Genomic DNA, 15,387 nt, shown 5'->3' with positions numbered 1-15,387 from the left:
TATACATGTATCGTGAATAATCATCAATGAAAGAGATGAAGTATTTCGAACCATACGAGTCCATGTCTGGACTACAAATATCTGAATGTATGATTTCTAACATGTCTGTACTCTTCTTAGCACCTTTCTTGGACTTGTTGGTTTGCTTTCCCTTAATGCAGTCCACACAAGTGTCAAAATCAGTCAAATCCAAAGTACTAAGTACTCCATCATTCACCAATCTCTTAATCCTTTCTATGGAGATGTGTCCCAATCTCCGGTGCCACAATGTAGAAGAATCTTCATTCACAACACATCGTTTCATACCAGTGTGAACATGCATAACATTATTATCAGTACTACATTGTAAATTAATAGAGAAAAGACCATTAGATAAATTATCATTCCCAATAAGATCAGATTTATAAAATAAATTTAAAGATGTGCCTGAAAAATTAAAGGAATATCTCAAAGGTACAAGTCTTGAAATCGAAATTAAATTTCTAGAAAAACTTGGAACATAAGTAGTCTTTTCCAATTCTAAAATATAGCCATTATTTAAAACTAAACTGCATGGTCCAATAGCCTCCACATGTGAACCCATTTTGTTTCCTGATAAGATGCTCTATTCACTTCCCACTAGCTTCCTTAGATTTCACATACCCTGCAAGGTATTTGAAATATGGATTGTAGCACCAGAGTGAACCCACCATGTATTATGATTAACATCAACCATATTAGATTCATAACAAACAAGAAAGATTGAATTACCTTTCATCTCAAGCCATTTCTGAAATTTGGTACAATCTTTTTTCATGTGCCCCTTTTTTTTACAAAAGAAACACTCATTTTCCTTTTTGATTTCACCTTGGGGTGGTATTTTACCTTTCCCCTTTTGCTAGCTTGGTTATGATTTTTCCCTTGGTTTCGATCCTTCTCACGTGTTGCCAATAGTGCACTTTCACCCATTTCCATAGCCAACCTTCCTTCCTCTTGAACACACATGGTCAGAAGTTTATTGATTGACCATTTGTTTTTATGCGTGTTATAAGAGATTTTGAAGAGTCCATATTGCTGCGGAAGAGTATTCAATATGTAGTGCACCAAGAAGGAATCAGATATATCAACCTCCAGAGTTTTCAGTTGAGCTGCAATGTCCCTCATTTGCATGATGTGCTCACACACACCTCTTACACTGTCGAGCCTAAAGGATGAAAATTTCATTATCAGGGTGCTAGCAAATGCTTTGTCTGAAGTTATAAACTGCTCATCAATAGCCTTTAGTAATGCTTTGACATCATCATGCTTATCCACAGAACCTCGAATACCAGCAGAGATTTTGGTCTGTATGAACATCATGCTAAGGCGATTAGACCGCGCTCACTGTTCATAAAGAGCCTTTTCTTCTAGAGTGTTGGTCTCAGTATTATTCAGCTTGTCTTTCCTTATAGAATAGTCGATATCCATGCACCCCAAATGAAGGAGAATTCTCTCCTTTCACACTTTATAGTTGTCCCCTTTCAGTTTAGGAATTTCACACTTAATATCAGAGAAATTCGTAGATTGCATGACTGCATAAAAATCAAACATGCATAAAATCTGAGACAAATGAATACATATCATGTTTTACCAATGTAAATCATGTTTCAAAATTATGAATCCAGTGACATAAAACTTGCATGTGGGCCAAAGTTCTAATTCAATTGGATCTATTTAACTTTACCATAAGACTACCAAATCATGTTCTCTTTCTTAATTCCTGTGGATAAATTAAGAAATATCATATTATATTTATTGAAATTAAATGATTACAACACATAGTATTCAAAAATAAGAATGCTAAACACAAATATATCACAATGTCAGATTATGAAACCTTTTTTTTTTTTAAGCAATTTTTTGACCATTAAGCAGCCCAAGAATGTAAAATTGGACCAATAATTAATGGGAAAAAATCATAATTACCCATTAAAGCGAAAAACATTCCCTAATATACTACAAATATGTTTATATACTACATAACATATAAAATAATTTAAGAATTACTGCTACCTATCATCTCTCAATTAGAGTCTGTAACTAATAAATAAGGCTAATATCACACTTCCTTTAATTACAACACCGAAATGAATGCCAATTTGAAATTCTTCTTAAATCATTCAATTTTAACTATAGCTAGAATATAAACACCAACATGTATATCACTTTGACACTCATGCCAATGGTTTATTAAACTTATTGGATGGTTTCATCAACACATGAAAATACATCAATTTGTGATGTCAGAAAAATGTATAAAATACTAACGTGCTAGATCATGTATACATAAACTAAACATTTCCTGATATGATACATAAGAAATTTTAATTGGCCCAACCATCAACCATTTAATATTTTGTAAATGGGCTCCATAACCAATGAATGTAAACAAAATCCTTTGCTGCGTGAAGGTTTACAATCATCTTCTTCCTCCTGCGGGTTGAAATCAACCCGGTTCTAACCAACTCCATATTAAAACTTTCTTCCATTAAAAACTCAAGTTTAAAAAACACACAAGGCTATAAATTCGATTTTATGGAGTGATTTGAAATTATTTTAGAAAAAATAAATTTTGCCAGAGAAGACAGATTTTGCAGATCGATGGTAAAACACCAAGGCAGAGGTAATTTCATGCTCTGATACCAACTATTAGACTGTATACTTACGATCTAATCATGCCATATAAAATTTAAACAGCACATAGATCAATTGTGGAAATTAAATGGACCAAAAATATACCCCCAGCCATTGATGTCAACTGTGTAGTTCGAGTATGCGGCTTTATGTCTTGGATTGGAGTGTTTATAATGCCTTCTCAATTCCTTGGCAATGGTGTAAGAAATATGAATGGAATAGATGGCATCAGCGATCCAAATCCGTGTTCCATATATAAGTTGTACCATTATTGAGTCTACCTTATTCAATACCAATAATTGTGCAGTTATTGATAAAATTGGCAGAATTTATGGACCACTTTATTTGATATCAAAAATTCTCTCATGATACCAAAAATTTCTCCCTCAAAATAGGAAAGAAACCAACACTAAGAAGATGACTGCAAAGCCTATGAATCTCGCCATTATGAGACGTTAACCTTGTTTAGTATATGGAAATCTATATATGGAATCATAGGGGTTGCATGCCGAGTACGTGGCTCATGAAAATGTGCAATGAATTTGGCAGGTGGCTGTTTTGAGTTTTGCATGGTGCATTGAGGTTTCCACGCGTAACTAATAACGGCTGACACAGCCAACAGCTTCGTCCAGGTTTGATTTAAATATAAATTAGGTTTTTAGTAAAAGTTGATAAAAGACAAGGATCTCATAAAATGTTGTTGAAATCTTTGCATTTTCACGATGACGGAGGAGTTTGGAAGCTTGCGACTTGTTAATGTTCTATCGAAAGACGCATAAGGTGTATTGCATAACCAATACAATTGTGACACGTGTATATTTACAACTAACTAATAGCTGAATCCGTTTGTTGCTCCCTGGCTGAATCTAGTAGTTTCTTCAAGCTTCCAGCTACTTGTATTCTGTTACGCCCCCTCAAGATGGACTATGAGGATTAATAATGGCCATCTTGGACATCAAAGGAAAAAGAAGATTGGCTAGCAAAGGCTTAGTAAAAATGTGTGCCAATTGGTGTTGGCTTCGGACAGAAGTAGTTTGACAAAGCCATCTGTGAGTTTATTATGAATGAAATGACAATCTATTTCTATATGCTTGGTTCTTTCGTGGAAATAGGATTGGTGGCAATGTGTATGACAGCCTGGTTGTCACAAAATATGAGAGCAGGAGCTGGAGGAGAAATCTGGAGATCAAGTAGCAATTGATGAATCCAAATGAGCTCACTAGTAGTGGCTGCCAATGCTCTATATTCTGCTTCAGCTAAAGAGCGTGATAGAGTATTTTGTTTCTTTGCTTTCCAAGACACCAAAGAATCACCAAGGAATACACAAAAGCCAATGATGGACTTCCTTGTGTCGAGACAAGACCCCCAATCAGCATCAACAAAAGCTCGAAGTTGAAAAGTGGAGGTGGCCGAAAAGAAAAGACCTTGTCCAAGAGTTTATTTGAGGTATTTTAGCAAGTAATGAGCTGCAGTGAGATGAGGTTGCCTAGGTTTAGAGACAAACTGACTCAATTTGTGTGTTGCAAATGTGATGTCCAGTCTGGAGATAGTCAAATAGAGCAACCTGCCTATTAGTCTTCGATATGATGAAGCATCAACTAGAGGTTCTCCTTCAAATGAACACAAGCGAGCCTTGGGATCCATGGGCAGTAAGGCTGGCTTACAGGCCAAAAAACCGGTATCCTCCAATAATTGAATAGTATATTGGCATTGAGAAAGAAAAATCCCTTTCTGTGAACGAGCAATCTCCAGTCCAAGGAAATACTTCAATTGACCAAGATCCTTTAGTTTAAATTGACTGTGTGGGAATATTTTAAGAGACTTGATGGGTGCACTATCTGAACCATTGATTATTATATCATCGACATACACTAAAAGGGCCACAAAAGTCTTACCAGAACCCTTAATGAAAAGAGAATAATTCAATCTAGATTGTGTGTAACCATGTGAGATGAGGGCACAAGAAAATTTTGAAAGCCACTGCTTCGAAGCCTGCTTAAGACCGTACATAGACTTGTGCAGCCTACACACTAGCTTGCTGTCTCTTCGTGCATCAGTTGCTAACTGTTTGTTGTAACCTAGAGGAAGATCCATATATATTTCCTCAAATAAATCCCCATTCAAAAAGGCATTATTTACATCCAGTTGAGTAATGTGCCATTGATTGATAGCAGCAATTGCCAGAAGAATTTTCACAGTAACAAGCTTTGCCACTGGAGAAAAAGTTTCAACAAAATCCAAGCCCTCTTGCTGTGTGTATCCCTTAGCAACAAGCCATGCTTTGTGTCGATCAATGCTTCCATCAGATTTGTATTTGATCTTGTATACCCACTTACACCCAATTGAATGTTTTCCTATGGAAAGAGGTACGACTGACCCGGTGTTATTTGATTCCATTGCCTACTCAGCTACCATTGCTTCTCTCCAAGAACTATATTTAACTGCTTCATGGTAATGTTGTGGTTCAAAGTCAGAGGAGACATTCAGTAAATAACTACAATATGAAGGTGAAAAGGATTTATAGGACAAGTACTTTTGTAAAGGATAGGGAATAGCAAAGTTTGACATCTCAGGTGAGTTTTTCAAGAGATTACAATGAAATTCTCGAAGGTAAGAAGGTGGCTTGATGGTCCTACCAGATCTTCTAAGAATAACAGGTTGAGGACTTGATTGTGTGTTGTGATCAACGATTATGGGTTGATTATCATGTACTGATGTAGATGGTGGAGCAATATCATGTTCAGGTTTGGGTAAAACAATGTTAGGAAAGGGATCAATAAGATCATTTTCATGTGGGATGGAAGAAAAAGGAAAAAGGTACTCATGAAAGACCACATCTCTGGAAATGAAAAAGGTTTTGGAAGATATGTCATATAACTTATAGCCTTTTACTCCAGGGGGATAGCCGACAAACACACATGGTTTGGCTCTTGGGTGAAACTTGGACCTACGAAAGGGTAATATTGAAGCAAAACACAAGGACCCAAAAACTCTCAGATTTATGTAATCTACTGGTAGGCCGTAAAGAAGAGAGAATGATGTTTTATTATTTAAAATGGGAGAGGGTGTTCGATTTATAAGGAAGGTGGCAGTAAGGACACACTCTCCCCAGAATTGAATTGGGACTTATGACTGAAAATACAATGACCTAGCCACATTTAGGAGGTGTTGATGTTTCCTCTCTACCATTGAATTTTGCTCAGGTCTGTCAACACATGAAAATTGATGTAGAACTCCCTTTGAAGTAAAGAAATCCACAAAATTTAGTTATGGTGCATTATCAGATCTAAAGGTTTTAATTACCTTCTGAAACTGTGTTTCAACCATCTTGAAAGCCTTAGGAATAATGAACTCAACATCTGATTTTTGCTTCATGAGATATATCCATGTGAACCGTGTGCAATCATCTACCAAAGTGAGGAAATATCTGTGGCCTGCAAGAGTTGGGGCATGATATGGTCCCCAAGTATCGCAATGAACAAAGTCAAATGCATTTTGGGATAGATGGTTATTTGACACAAATGATAATCTTCTTTGCTTTGCTAAGGGGCAGATGTTGCAGGGAACAAATTTATTTTCTTTGTGATCATTATGTGGAAGATGTAATTAATCTCTTAACAATTGCATTTTCTGGTAAGATAAATGCCCAAGTCTGTCATGCCAAGTGTGAGAAGTCACATTATTTATTGTTGAGCAAACAGAAATAGACATGTCACTAAAAGCGTTACAAATGTTAAAATCAGAAAAATCTGCTTCCAATATGTAAAGATCTACCGCTCTTCTAGCCTTTCCAATCATTCTCAAGCTGGACAGATCCTGAATAATGCACAAGTTAGTGAAGAACTTAATGATTATAGATGAATCCTTTGTCAATGAACTAACAGATAGTAGATTGAACTTCAGTTGGGGCACAAATAGGATATCCTTGAGAATCAAATTAGAGCTAATACCCTTGTAGAGGACAGGAATTCTTTGACGATTAGGAAATGTGACATAAGCATTTTGGATGGCTTTCATTGACAGAAATGATGACTTTGTGAAACAAATATGAGCAGTAGCTCAAGAGTCCACAACCCAAAGGTATTGAATTATAAGAGATGGACATACAGGTACCTGATACATGATCTCCCTCACCATCTCCTTTTGTGTCACCCTTTGCGGCTGAAAGGTGAGTACTCAGCACATTCAATAAGTGTTGATATTGTGTGGGATTTAGTGTTTGCACAAAGTTCCCTACATTGTCATATATATGCTCTAGATTGGAATCAGATATCTGGTTTGCAGCAGCAACATGATAGCCAGAATGATGCATTTGATTTAGACCAGTTTTCTGTTTACCTTTGTACCCTGGAGGATAACCATGTGGCTCATAACACTTGTCAACTACATGCCCACTGTAACCATAATAAGTGCACATAGGTCTCTCCTTCCTCTGATATTTGTTGTGTGTCTAGCTTGTATTGGGCTTCTTCGGGTCATTTCTAGCATGGAAAGCCATAAAAATTCGGTGCACCATTGTTGATGTTTACATTCCTTGCTACTGTTCTTGAGATACAAGTGCAAATACCTTGAGCAAAGGAGTCATTCAATCCCATTAAAAAGGACATCACATATTCGGTATGATAGTGATCAGTACGTTTCTTGTGACCTCCACATTCACATTTGGCACATGAACACATAGGCCTATAGTTGCTTAATTCTTCCCAAATGGTCTTTAATTTGGTGAAATACACTCTCATAGATGGCATCTTGCATCCATCCATCAATCTCATCCTACGGCCCAGGTATGTTCAAAGTTAATATTTTCATGAAAAGACTATATTATGATGATTTGCGATGCTATGGTACAACTTATGCTTATTTTCGAAGATATACTATGCCAGTTAGAAAAATAGTAGCCATTTTTCCAAGAGTATAAAAAAAAAGTGTATGATATGTGAAAATGCAACAGATATGACTCGTAGAACGATTAGGGCATATAGAGGAGCATTGAACCGTAGAATCGCCATTCAGTCCTATGAGAATTACATGACTGATCTGCTCCGTCCACTTGATGAACATATACATGATGTCTATGAGAGATGCATGACAGCGGTGAACGCTGGAATGGAGATAGCACATATTGAGGCTATAAATAACCTCATACACTCCCTTCCACCTCAATGGGGAGATATGGGAGTCACGGTTAGGAATGTAATGCTAGAGGAGTACCCAAATATATTAGAGTTTGAAGTGTATTGCCAATCACTCCTAGACCTATGGAGGGAAAACTTAGAACCTCAACTGGAGATTGTAATTGAACTTGATGAAGAAGAAGAGCCTGAAGAAGAGAATGATCCTGAGCCTGAGCCACAGGTTGAGATGGACATAGAATCCGGACCTGAGGCGGAAGACTCCTCTGGAGATGAGGCTCCACCAAAGAAGATCTGTAGAACTTATAGGGATTAGATTTAAATCCTTGTAACAACTTCCTTTATGTCAAGAAATAAAACTTTATCTTCTTTGTTAGAATTCAAAGTATGAAACTAATAAGAACCATACGTTTTGTCTAAAGGAAAATGGTTCACGCAAACCCAACCAACTTGATAAGAGATCTCCTCCAAACGGTTCAAGACCTTGGCAGGCAAAACCCGAACCAAGCGCAACCCCTACCACTAGCTCCTAATGCTCCTCTAACCTATCCTTCAGTGGCCGAGCAATTTAGAAGACACAAGCCCCCTACCTTCAATGGAGCAGCTGATCCACTTGTAGCCGAGGAGTGGTTTCGCAAGTTGAAGAGAATATTTCGATTAATAGGGTGTACGGACGCCCAGAAGGTCCAATGTGCTGAGTTTATGTTCTCCGGTGATGCAAGCCACTGGTGGGACTCGATGTCAAGGACGAGGACCCTAGAGCAACAAGTGGAATTGACTTGGAAGCGATTTAAAGAGGAAGTAATGGACAAGTACTTTCCACAGTCTTTGAGGGATCACAAAGAAAGTGAATTTCTCCAACTCAAACAAATGACTATGTCCTTGACTGAGCATGAAATGAAGTTTGACCAACTTTCAAGGTATGCTCCACATCTGGTGGATACGGAGGACAAGAAAGTCAGGAGGTTTTAACAAGGGTTGAACCCAGATATAAGCATGATACTTATGTCCCATCGTTTCACCTCATACCGTGAAACGCTGGAAAAAGCTCATGCTATCTAGTACCAGAAGACTAGCGCCGAGCAATACAGTCAACTGTTCAATCAATCGAACAATGATAGTATGGGTAAAAGAAAATAGAATGGCCAGGACAAGGGAAAGGGCAAGTGGCAGGACAAGAAAGCTAATGGCAGAGCCAATGCCAACAAGAGCATTGTGCCAGTTATGGAGCCATGTCCTAAGTGTGGAAAGACGCATCGTGGCGTGTGTTTACAAGGGAAGAATATCTGTTTCAGATGTGGCAAGCCAGGGCATATTCTTAAGGATTGCCCCACATTTACCCCGAAGAAGGATGATAACAATGACCAGAACCAGAAAGGGAAAGCACGAGTTTTTGCAATGACTCAGAAAGATGCAGAGGAAAACATGAACGTCATAGCAAGTACCTTATTGATAGCCAATATGCCTGCTTATGTATTGTTTGATTCAGGAGCCACACACTCCTTTGTATCGACAACTTTTGTGGCTAAATCTAGTATTACCTGTGATAAGTCGGAAGGTACATTAGAGGTTAGCATTCCTTCGCAACCCTCTGGGTATTGATAGAATAGCCAAATCAGTAAGTATTGAAGTTGAGGGAAAACCAATGGAAGCGAACCTATATATGATAGAAATGAAGGATTTTGATGTAATACTAGGCATGGATTGGTTGGGTTGTAATTACGCCACCATCCGATGTAAGAAAAAGGAGGTATCATTTCAGAAACCAGGAGAAGAACCATTTTCATTCCTTGGAATGAAGACGAAACCCCTTATTCGACTAGTATCGGCTTTACAAGCTGAGAAGATGTTGAGAAAAGAAACATGTCAAAGATATTTAGTAAACATTTCAGGAGGAAAACAGAAGACGATAAAGGTTGAAGACGTACCAATAGTACGGAAATTCGTAAATGTGTTTCCAGAAGATCTATCTGGTATTCCACCAGATAGGCAGGTGGAATTCACCACAGACCTGATTCTCGTAGCGGCACCAGTGTCAAAAGCCTCATACCGAATGGCCCCGAAGGAACTACAAGAGTTAAAGAAGCAGCTGCAAGAACTCCTAGATATAGGCTTTATACATCCAAGTGTATCTCCATGGGGTGCGCTGGTGTTGTTCGTGAAGAAAAAGGATGAAAGCATGAGGATGTGCATCGATTATAGGGAGTTAAATCGATTAACTATCAATAATAAGTACCCACCCCCGAGAATCGAGGATCTGTTAGATCAATTGAAAGGAGCTAAGGTATTTTCCAAGATCGACTTACGATCGGGATACCATCAATTGAAAGTAAAGTCAAAGGATATACCCAAGACAGTTTTCAGAACTCGTTATGGACACTACGAGTTTACAGTGATGTCGTTTGGGCTAACCAATACACCTGCAGTGTTCATGGACCTGATGAATTGTGTATTTCATCAGTACTTGGATAAATTTGTCATACTCTTCATTGATGACATTCTGATATATTCCAAGAGTAAGGAGTAACATGAAGAGCGCCTAAGAATAGTATTAGAGGTATTACGCAAGGAGAAACTGTATGCCAAATTCAAGAAGTGTGAGTTTTGGCTTGAACGAGTTAGATTTCTTGGACATATAGTCACTGCCCAAGGGATTGAGGTAGATCCAGCGAAAGTGGAAACAGTAACCAACTGAAAAGCACCAACTAATGCTTGCGAGGTACAGAGCTTTCTAGGATTAGCAGGATATTATCGAAGATTCATAAAAGGATTCTCCGAAATAACTGGACCAATGACGTGGCTTACAAAGAAGGGAGTAAAATTTCAATGGACGGATAAATGTGAACAAAGTTTCCAAGAACTTAAACAGAGGTTGATATCATCGCCCGTGTTAACAATACCTGAGGGTATGGAAGGGTTTGTTATATACAGTGATGCATCTAAGCAAGGATTGGGATGTGTTCTGATACAGAATAGAAAAGTGATAGCCTATGCATCAAGACAATTAAAGAAACATGAGCAGAACTACCCGACACATGATTTAGAACTTGCGGCGGCAGTACACGCCTTGAAGATATGGCGACACTACTTGTATGGAGGGAAGTGCGATATCTACACAGATCACAAGAGTCTCAAATATTTATTCACACAGAAGGAATTGAATATGCGACAAAGAAGATGGTTGGAATTGGTGAATGATTATGATTGCACTATCCATTACCATCCAGGTAAGGCTAAAGTTGTGGCCGACGCCTTAAGTAGAAAATCAATGGGACAGTTGGCGTCACTACCCACTTTTCAAATGGAGTTAGTCAAGGACTTAGAAAAGTTGCAGATCGATGTGGTTACCATACCAGGACAAGTCATTGCTCGTCTAGCAGCTTTGATAATTCGACCTCCTCTTAGAGATCGAATTATAGAGACAGAAGGTAATAACCCATTCTTGTTGAAGATCAAGAATGAAATTGGTACTGATAAGAGAAAGGATTTTGGAATAGCTTCGGATCAGGCACTGATGTTTAAGGGGAGAATTTGTGTGCCTAAGGATGAAGCCTTGAAAAACGAGATATTGAAAGAGGCCCATTCCACTTCGTACACCGCACGTCCCGATGGTACGAAAATGTATCGAGACCTCCGAGATACACTTTGGTGGAGAAATCTGAAAAGAAGTATAAGGTTGTACGTAGAAAAGTGCATGGTATGTCAACAGGTTAAGGCAGAACACCAAAGACTGGCTGGATTGTTAAATCCACTGGACATACCCGAATGGAAATGGAAAAATATCACAATGGACTTTGTGGTTAGATTCCTCAAGTCAGCAAGAGGAAACAACGTTGTATGGGTAATAGTGGATCGATTAACAAAGTCAGCTCATTTTTTTCCAGTGAAAATGACATTCAGTTTAGACCAATTGGTACAGTTGTACATTAAGGAGGTTGATAGATTACACAGCGTACCTGTGTCCATTGTATCTGACAGAGACCCAAGGTTCACGTCCAAATTTTGGAAAAGTCTACAAGGAACTATGAGAACGAAGCTGAACTTTAGTACAGCATATCACCCTCAGTCCGATGGTCAATTTGAAAGGACCATTCAAACTTTGGAAGACATGCTAAGAGCAAGTGTTTTGGATTTAGGGGGTAGTTGGGAGTCATACATACCCCTAGTAGAATTCGCATATAATAACAGCTTCCAAACAACTATCAGGATGGCACCGTACGAAGCTCTCTATGGTAGAAGATATAGGTCCTCTGTTCATTGGGATGAAGTCGGAGAGAAGAGAGTTTTGGGACCAGAAATAATTGAAAGGACGGTTGAGGTAATCGATAAGATCCATGCAAGGATAAAGGCAGTACAGGATCGATAGAAGAGCTATGTGGATACAAGGAGGAAGGATTTAGAATTCAAAGTTGGAGAAAAAATGTTTCTGAAAGTGGCACTGATGAAAGGTGTACTTAGGTTTGGCAAGAAAGGAAAGCTACGACCCCGCTATATAGGACCATTCGAGATACTTGATAGGGTCGAAAATGTAGCCTATGGGTTACTCTCCTACCTGAGTTATCTGCAGTGCACAACGTGTTCTATGTATCAATGATCAAGAAATACGTGCATGATCCTAATCATGTAGTGAACTATCCATTCGTGGAAGTACAAAAGGACTTATCCTATGAAGAGGTAGCAATTAGGATATTGGATTGAAAGGTGCATAAACTAAGGAACAAAGAAATTCAATTGGTCAAAATACAATGGAATAATCATGAAATAAAAGATGCCACTTGGGAAGGGAAAGAGGAAGCCAAAAAATAAGTATTCAACACTATTCGCTCAATCAGAAGGTAAATTTCGAGGACAGAATTTTAATTAAGGTGTGAGGGATGTAGAACCCTAAATAATTTTAAACACCTTAGTGGCACTAAGACATGAATATTGGATAGCTAAAGTATACTTCAGATTTTTAGTTTCATTTGAGACCCATTTATGACATAGAAAACATTCGATTTGAAAAATGATATTTCAAAAAAAGTTGTAGTCTTTGAGTTAGCTTTCCAATGCATTTTGAATTACCTCAATCAGATATTAGGAGAAAAAGTTATGATAGAAATACTAAAAGCTGTACAGTATCAACCAAAGTACGCGAAATATGAAAAGTCAAATTCATACACGATTTTCTAGCACCTTCTTAAACCTATGACTCCCCACATAAATGACACCCGTATTAATCAGTATTAGGCCCTTCACTTGTCCTTAAGTTGTGAGATTTTCACCTATAAATAGGCCCCAATGCATACACATTTTTCACACCAAGACAAAAGTTTCTAAGCATAAACGAAAGAGTTTTCAAGTCTAGAAAAAAGGAGAAAGGAGAGGGAGGAAAATTAGATTTTCCTAGAAGTTTTGGTGCTATCAAGAAGTATTTTCCAAGCATCAATTCTCAACGGAGTGTTTTTTTTATATCAAAGGAGTGCATTTTTCAACAAGGTTCAAAACATCAATCAAGGTAGGCCGTAGGTAGAGGTGCAAAGTGTTAATTCGTATTAAGTTATAAGTTTCTAGCAAATGAAGATTTATCTTAATGTTTGTATGTCTAATGGTACCTCCAGTACGGCATACACCTCCATGTCTAATGGTACCTCCGGGTATGGCATGTACTTCCGGTCGAGACGTCGTGTTAAGTCATGACTCTACGTGTTTAAGATTCTACCTAAAATCCTACTATGAAAAGGTTTCTAAAGTTACAACTTTGAAATGTATAGCTTGATCACGAATGCACCAATGATATCTATTGAGTTTTTTTTAACTCACGGGTTTAACCCCTTCTCTACAAATTGATATGATTCTACCTTGAGCCTGGATGATGGAAAAGATGGAGAGTGGTACAATGAGCCCATGGAAAAACCCGGTGAACCAGTTATTTAGATTTATTTTTGTGAACGTTTTCAATGTTATTTCTTTAGAGTATTTGAATAACGTTGAACGCTAGAACAAGTTGTGTTTTCTTCAAATAAATTACGTTCCGTTATTTTTTTATTCAGTGTTTTATTTAAAGTATTCGAAAGGTTGTTGTTAAAATTATCATTGTAAAAATTAAACTTCCGCTAAAACATATTCTCCTATGCCTAAACCACCGGTTAGTTAAGTAAAGTAAGTAGTGTTCCGGTCCACAAGGGGTCGGGGCGTTACATGATTGACCCTACGTAAGATTCATTAACTCTCTCCTCAATTGAAAGATGCGAGGGCCATTCCTTTGTTGGTATCTCTCTCTAAGGTCATTCCAAATTTCATAAGCAGATTCTGCATATATAATGCTTGCTGAAATGTCCTTGGATACTGAATTGAGGATCCACGAGATGACTATATTATTGTTGCGTATCTAGGATTTTGAGAAATCATCATTGTCCCTTGACTGAGGTATAGAACCGTCAATGAATCCCAATTTGTTCTTGACAGATTGGGCAATTTTCATGGATCTACTCCATGAAACATAATCGTCTCCCGTTAATGGTTGTGAGAAAAGTACCAATACTGGATTATCAGTGTGATGTAAGTAGTACGGGCTGGTTTCATCATCAATGTTAGTGCTGTTTATGGAAGAGGAGTTTGCTGACTGATTGATCGTTTCAATGGCCATGAAGTTCTTGCTCGGAATAGAAATCAGAACTTCGAACAATCAATGATGAAGTGGAGAAAGAGATGAAACATATTAATTTTGCTCTGCTACCAAATTGCAAAATAGGAGAAAATAATGAATTTAATTCATCTCATCCAAATGATATTTACAACACGGTATAAATAGAAATTTTGATCAACAAACTCAACAAACTAACCAATACAATTGTGACACGTGTATATTTACAACTAACTAATAGCTAAATCCGTTTGCTGCTCCCTGGCTGATTCTTACAGTTTCTTCAAGCTTCCAGCTGCTTCCAGTAGCTTGTATTCTGTTAAGGTGCATCTGAATAGCATGTGATTGATGGTTTTGTGGTTTTATGGGTTAGATTGATCTGGAAATAAGTTTCAGATCTTTTAGTCGACGATAAGTGAATATGTTGGAATGCTCTTGGAGACATGAATGAAGACTGTGATGAAATTATGAACTTTTCGAACGTAGGGAATGATCATATATATGCAAAATCTCTTTCCTGGAAGTGATCATGAGCAAGAAAGACACTTCGAGGAATAAGGTTAGTGCAGATGAAGTGTGATGCTTTAACCTGTGACTTTACTCTCTATCTCTGAATGTGATATGTTTTTATTTATTTTTTTGTATTTTTAAATTTTTTTGATTAATAAAATGTGTCATCTATAGTGTTTATTAAAAAAAAAAAAAAAAAACCCTCTATAGAGATGATGACATCTGTGGAGTCGAAAATTCAACTTGGCCAATCAAAAAGAAAATAAAAATTGAATGAAGAGATAAAAGACCAAGTAAAATATGCGCTACAAATCTCTAATATATTTCTCCCCTATGTTGGTGCAATCAGAATTTTATGGGCATCTGTTATCTTCCATTATTAATATAAGCAACATTCTTGTTGGGCAAACTACAATTTAACTAGTACGAAAATTTAAAGTAACCAATTACATAATACAATTCAATTTA

At 37.6% G+C, this 15,387-nt stretch overlaps 1 protein-coding gene across 1 annotated transcript; it reads right to left on the bottom strand.

Annotated features, from left to right (window-relative positions):
- Positions 1–5,052: 5,052 nt before the first annotated feature.
- On the bottom strand, positions 5,053–7,069 carry LOC111406698. The gene is made up of 5 exons (XM_023036079.1): positions 6,760–7,069; positions 6,381–6,662; positions 5,956–6,086; positions 5,795–5,889; positions 5,053–5,599 (listed from the first exon to the last, which is right to left on the bottom strand). The coding sequence occupies exons 1-5, from the start codon at positions 7,067–7,069 to the stop codon at positions 5,053–5,055; spliced, it is 1,365 nt and encodes a 454-aa protein (XP_022891847.1).
- Positions 7,070–15,387: the final 8,318 nt, after the last annotated feature.

The sequence above is a fragment of the Olea europaea genome, chromosome 12, assembly GCF_002742605.1.
Source record: "Olea europaea var. sylvestris chromosome 12, O_europaea_v1, whole genome shotgun sequence".
NCBI classification, from domain to species: domain Eukaryota; kingdom Viridiplantae; phylum Streptophyta; class Magnoliopsida; order Lamiales; family Oleaceae; genus Olea; species Olea europaea.
Note: the sequence above shows the minus strand (reverse complement) of the source record. Positions and strands in the feature narration are given on the sequence as shown.